Source organism: Gavialis gangeticus, unplaced genomic scaffold, assembly GCF_001723915.1.
Source record: "Gavialis gangeticus isolate Ggan-Ray unplaced genomic scaffold, GavGan_comp1, whole genome shotgun sequence".
Taxonomy (NCBI): domain Eukaryota; kingdom Metazoa; phylum Chordata; order Crocodylia; family Gavialidae; genus Gavialis; species Gavialis gangeticus.
The window spans coordinates 90125660-90132370 of NW_017729024.1; the positions used below are offsets into that span (position 1 = coordinate 90125660).

At 43.9% G+C, this 6711-nt stretch overlaps 1 protein-coding gene across 1 annotated transcript; it reads right to left on the reverse strand.

Annotated features, from left to right (window-relative positions):
• Positions 1–3425: 3425 nt before the first annotated feature.
• LOC109298091 (zinc finger MYM-type protein 1-like) lies at positions 3426–5016 on the reverse strand. Its single transcript, XM_019518225.1, is given in 3 exon segments — positions 3426–4321; positions 4324–4432; positions 4789–5016. Coding segments are annotated over 3 exon segments (1233 nt in total).
• Positions 5017–6711: the final 1695 nt, after the last annotated feature.

Here is a 6711-nt window from a genome sequence, read left to right on the forward strand (position 1 = left end):
GTGAGTGCTCACCCCGCCCTACAGTTGTCACTGCAGCTGTCTTGTTGGGCAGCCTAAAAAAATGGAGTGCAATTAGTGATGAGTTGTTAACGTAGTGGTTTATGTAATCTAATTAGAAGAACAGAGAAACTGTAGGACAGATGCAGGGAAATAATCTAGTTTTCTGGAGTGCCTTTCATCTGCGTTAAGTGGCACATTGTCCTTTTTCTTGCTTTGGTCCTCTGCCTGATTAACTTACACCCCTCCCACTTTTGCTGCCCCCTTTACTACATGAGCTTGATTAATTCCTTGACCAGGTCCACCACGCTTTTCACATACCTGACTAATATAAATTGTATAAAGAATCCTGGGAGCAAGGCTTGAAGTCAAGATTCCCCTCTCATCACAGTTACAAGGTTGTCCCCTTGGGTTGAGGAGAGCTAAACATCCAGATCTCCTGCTTGCTAGGTTAGTGCTCTAACCATTAGACTATTGTGCAAAAGGTGGGTGACACTGCCTCCTCCCCTTCCACCTCCTTCTGCTGTGTTTTCTAATAAACTGCGTGCATACTGTTGTCGTCAGTCACCAGGTATGCTCTGTGACTGCCTGAGGCTCTGGGAATTTAGGGGCCTCCCACCACTGATCTACTTGGCAAAAAACCTTCAATGGGAGTGAGATACGTAGGTAGCTCATCTGGATCACTTCTGTGTGTGTGTGTGTGTGTGTGTGTAGCCCAAGTACTGACACCTATGGATCTTATCAGGCCAAAATGGAGGTGTCCAAGATGTTTTGTAGCTGCTGAAGAAGGATAAATTAGAACTACTTTCTGTGATATAGGCACGAAAATTCTGCCTGAATCCCATAAAAATATTATGGATCTGTCTTTATGTGAACTAAGTGGATCAGGCCTTGAGTCTTTCCAGAAAACATGTGAATTGTGATTTTTCAAAGCCTGATAACCTGGCCAAATAGGTGTCTTTTCACAGGGGTAGCAGAAGGTGAGTCTCTGGAGTCAGAGCAAACTTCTCACCAAGGCTTGGGACGGAAATTACACATAAACCAATATAAGTGATTGGAAACAGGTTCAAATCTGTAAAACTGCAGGGCTAGGGACAGACAATACACATAAACCAGTTTAAATGATCAGAAACTGGTTTAAACCTGTAACAGAACAGACATTCAGTGCACATAAACCAGTTTCAAAATGGCTGAAACCAGTTTGAGATACATCTGGTTGAATGTAGTATCAGACGTAGCCAATTTGGCTCTAACCGGTTTATCTCTTACCTTGCTGGTTTAAGATAAACCAGAGACCCCCAGCACCTCACCATGCTCTCTGGGCTGGGCAGGGCTCTCTTCTCCAGCCACCGGGCTGGCCCCACCCCTCCGGTCTCTAGCCGGAGTAGGGACTGGCCCTAGCAGAGACACCAGCGGCCATGGCTCCATTAAGGCAAAGTGAGCAGGGAGGGGGTTAATTCTTCCCTCCTTCCCCTCTTCCCCAACTGCAGCTGGGGTAAGCCTGTCTGCCGGGGAGCAGAGGGGAGGGGGCTGCAGTGGTGGCCCATGGAGCTGGCAGACCCCGGCTGCAAGAAAAGGAGGAGAGAGGAATGAATTGTTTTAACTGCCCCCTTCACCATAATGGGGGCATGGTAGGCAGGTTGTCCCACAGGGTTGGGAAGAGGGCTCTGTTCCATGCTGGGGGGGAACTCTTTCCTCTCTTCTCCCAGCATGGGGACAGGGTGTCTGTGCTGGGCATAGGCAAAGAGTATGTGGGCCATGGGGGGGGGCATGTGCCCCCTTGAAAAGCCACTGCCACCCATGGTGCCTGTGGGAGCTTGCCAGCTCTGGCCCTGCCACCAATGCCAGTGGCAGTGCCTGTGGGTGCCCCCCCCCCAGACTTGGGAGGCATCAGTCACCCACGGCACTGGGGGTGAGGAGCACAGCCCCGCACAGCGTGCCCAGCCCCTTCTATCCCTGCAGCTCCGCACTGCACTTGCAGCTCACTCTCTGATGGAGAAGCCCCATGCTGGACTCTGCAGGGATACAGGGCGAGGCTCCAGTGGCAGGTTTAGAGTTAGTGGGGCCCTGTGTGCAGTTTCATTTTTAGGGCTCCCCCCACCACCGGGACGCAGCCAAAAAAAAAACGTTCTCTCTTATCTCCCCCTGTTTTTCATTCATTCTTTTTTTCTTCATCCTCCTCCTATACGATAAGTAAAAGGAAATAAATTAAAATAAAGTGAGGCACCTTGATTGTTTTTGTAGTCTAACTTTTTTTTCCACAGACCACTTGAAAATTGCTGAGGATAACAGCGGACCACTTAATGATCTTTTCAAATGTTGTTTGTACCATTAGCTAACTATTGTAAAGTGCTTTGGATAACAGTGCTTTATTAAAAAAACTTAATAATCTTTCCTCGGTCCACCTGAATGGAATTCTCTAACCACAGTTTGAGAACTTCTGGTCTAGATGAAAGCTTGAATTTGCATTATGCTAACATGAAAAATGTGTAAAAATAAAAGTATAGATGAGGTATGAATGGAAAAAAGCTTCCTCTGAAGAAAGTTATTCGATTTGAAATATATATATATTTATTCAGATAGCTTTTTTCTATACTTTTTCTTTACAAAATTGTCAATTAAGTCATCATAAGTAATATTTTGTAAAGAGGCACTTTCAATTGTCAATATTGCTGAACATGTCAAACGTTCCTGACTCATTGTATTTCACAAATCATTTTTAACTTGTTTCAATACAGAAAAAGAATGTTCACAAGATGCATTTGTGACAGGTATTGCTAAAAATATTTTCAGAATGTTTTCTACATTTGGAAAGGTTGCCTGTGAACTGTCATGTACAAGTCTATGCAAATTAACTGGTGATCTCGAAGCACAGACCTCATCATTTTTGGTAAAATGAATGAAATGTTTCACTTCATCTTCAGAAAGATTTGTGTCCGTGTCCTCTCAGTAGAATTCACTTAATTTCTTACTGTAGTGGCTTTTAGCATTTTTGTCCATATTTCTGTCAAGAAACACACAAAATAAATCAAGTTTTCTACTCTGCAATTGCACTATTATTGGGTCACAAATAACATTGACAGTCTCAACGATAATCTTCTCTTTCCCTTTTAAATTGATTTCATTGTCTCTGCTTTCATCAAAAAATAACTTCCTGCTTTTTTTTTTTACACTTCTGATCAGATATATCAGAGGAACCTATATTTTCTGTTAATGTTAGTGCCTCTGCTTCCACCGAGCTATAGTCATTTCAAACTTCCATGACAAAACTTTTAACTGAGGCTAAAAATTATGCAGCATTCAATAAATTTGTATCAACCTTTTGCAGTGATTTGCTGATGGCATTCATTCTTTGAAGTAAATGGTTCCACAAAAGAGTAAAAACAGCAATATCGTACCTTTCAAACTTTTCTGCTAAGGATTTTACTTCAGTTTTTGCATGCAGTTTTTTTAGAATTTGATGTAGCTATGTCTAATAAGGTTTTCTTTACATCATAATAGCTCATTTTGAAAGCCAAAACAGCATCTGCATGAGCAGACCACTTGGTGTCACAAATTCTTTTCACTGTCAAATGTTTTTCATTTGCCTGCTCCAGGCATGATTGTAGCATACTCCACCAACACATGGAAACTGAAAAAAAGGCATCCATGTTTTGAATGATGTCAAAAAAATGCGTAGCTCCCTCACAAGATTTGGCTGTAGCATTGCTGATTAAATTTAAGGAATGGCTGGAACATGGTATGAATAAAGCAGAGAGGCTTGTATTGTTCAGTCTTGCCTGTAGACCTGAATATTTTACTGCCATATTTGCGGCATTATTAAAGCTCTGCCCATGACAATTTTTGATGCCCAAACCTAAATGTGCAATGATTTCCAAAACAGTTGTCTCTAGACATTCAGAAGTGTGGGATTTTAGTGGGAAAAAACAAAGAAATCGCTCTACAACTTCACCACTGCTGGTCACATATCTTAAAATTAATGTTAATTGGTCTACATGACTCACATCTGGTTTTGAATCGACTATTATGGAATAGTACTTGGCACCCTTTACTTCATCAGTGAATTGGTTTCTGAACTGCTCTGCCATTATAGTGATTAATTCATTATAGGTTTGGTGTGTTAAAAAGTTGGTCTTCCCTGAGCCACAATACTGATAATTTTTCAAATGTTCTTTGAGAAAATCATCAAATTCACTAAGATAGTCAAGGCCGGTTAAAAAATTACCTTTTCTATTTGACAATGATGACTCATCATGTCCTCTTAAAGGTAGTCCCAAAGAAGACAGCATTTTGACCATGGCAACAACACATCTCAGCACTTCCTCCAATAAGAACGCTTCTTTTCAAACTGAGCCGATAACACAGAATCAATTCTTCCAGATAACTTACACCTTTGAACAAACTTACACAAAGCACTGATATGAACTTTGGAAGTCTGATGATCAGCAATATCTCTTGCAATGTTTCTTCAGATAGAGTGCCCATCAATGAATGTTTGTTTTCCTTTCCTTATGGTCAGGGAATAATTTGCAAACATAACAGTAGACTGCCTTAGTGGTTTCCAAAAAAATCAACCAAATTCTCATTTCTGTCATCCCATTTGTCTTCATCCTCAGAAAATGGTACTCATGAAGACCTCTAAATTGCTTTTGTCCTCCAACCTCATACTCTTTTCTCAAATTTTCCATGGTATCTAAGTTTTTCAGTTTATTTACTAAGAAATACTTTCATATCCAATGAAACAGATTTTGGCCATAATGCAATGTCTTCAGGGTAGATTTATTTCATTACTTCAACAAAATTACCAATATTTTGTAATTCCATTGTCAATTTAGAGTCCACTTGTTCAACTTTTGCAGTTGTTGTGGTATTCCCACAACTCAGCAAGTGATCAGATAAGTCAGATGTTTCCTCGCCCATACTTTTTGATGAATGTCCACTATTCAATATTTCAAGCTTTTTAAAATAAGATGACAAACTGTCTTTTTTCTTAGCTTTGTCTTCTTGCCTCAACTTCATTTTTTTGTGTTTTTAACTGCCAGACTCATAGTGTCACTTCATTATTGCTAAAAAACTGACCTTGATTTTAGGCAAATTAAAAATGTCTGAAAGAGCAGGAGAATAGCCACGGGTGGGCTTGGGTGGGCCACGGACCACCAAATTGGGTTTAATTCAGTTAATTCCACATTTTTATCAGACTCTGTAAACACAGGATTTTGAACCATTACATACTAATGACAAATCACAGGCATTGTTGCAAACTGTGGGGCAGGGTGCTTTTGTTCAACTGGATAATGGTTAAGCAGACACATTTTGATTGGCAAATGATGATTTCCCTTAGCTGCTCTTATGCTATTACTGAGACAGCAAAAAAGTGGCAAAGCAAATTCTTTGCTAGATTACTTCAAAAAACCACGTTTAGAGCACAGTTCGCAGAATACAGAAAGCCTGGACCATTTCACGACTTGCAGCATTTATTAAGTTCAATCATTTGTCAGATTTGTCCTGCATTTTGGGACCCCCCTGTCACTGGGGGTCCCGTGCCACTGCACGGTTTGTTCCATGGTAAATACACCACTGGGGGCTCCCTCCAGTCCTGGCAGATTGCGAATGTGGGACTGCACAGTGGGGAGTGGGGGAAGCACATGGCTCCAGCGCTGGAGCTGCAAGCTCAGGCTCAGAGCCCTGGTGGGGGATAAGGCAGGCTCCATACTCTCCCCCAGCACAGAGCTGGCCAGAACCACACCTGCACTGGGCACAAACAACCTGACCTCTCCGCCTGCTGCTGCTGCCAGGCAGCAGGGGCTGCAGCCATGAAGGAAGTGTGCAGGGGTCCCTACACCCTTCACCCACACATCCCCACCTTGTTCAGCTGAGCTCCATGCTCCCACTGCCCCTCTGTGGGGAGGAAAAACAAGGGGAAGAGTTTCACCCTAGCATGGAATAGAGCCTTCCCCTGCCCTGGGGGTGGGGGAGAGGTCGGGGGGAGAGCCCCACTATGGGCCTGGGCAGCCTCACAGAGCCCCCCTCCCCACGCCATGCTGTTGGCAGGGGAGGAGGAGGGAACAGAGCCTCACAGGGCCCCCTTCCTGCCCCAGCAGCAGTAGGGGAGAAGGAGGATAGGAAAGAGTTCCTTTCTGGGGCCGGGCAGCCCTGTGTGCCTGAATTGCTCCTGGCTCTCAGGGAGCCGCTGGGGCCTGGCCATGCCCCTCTCCTCAGCTCAGCTTGCCTGTGGAAGGGAAGGGAGGGCTGCTTTAGCACCCCCGGGCTTCTGGCTTGAGACACTGCAGGCATGGGCCAAACTTCTATCCACTTGTAAACCTGTTCACTCTCTGCAGGTTAGACTAACCTGCAAAGACTGAATCAATTTGGACTTTTTGAATGTCTGTCCCTAGCTCTGAAGTTCAGTGCACATAAACTGCTTTCAAAATGGCTGAAACCAGTTAAAGATGAACCTGGATGGATGTAGTCTGAGACTTAACTGATTTAAGTTGAATTGGTTTATTGAACTTCTGTCCCATATCCCCTTCAGCTTCAAGTTAACTCACAGCCCCCCAGCATGCCAGGATGCTTTGTACCTCCCCTGCAAGCCCCCTTCCCCCGCCCCATCGGGGGGTGGGGTAGCCTTGGCCCAAACTGTCTGCTCCAGCTGAGCAGGGAGGCATGCTTTAGTGTCTCCTGGCTTCTGGCAGGCATGTGGCTGCATTTCCAGAA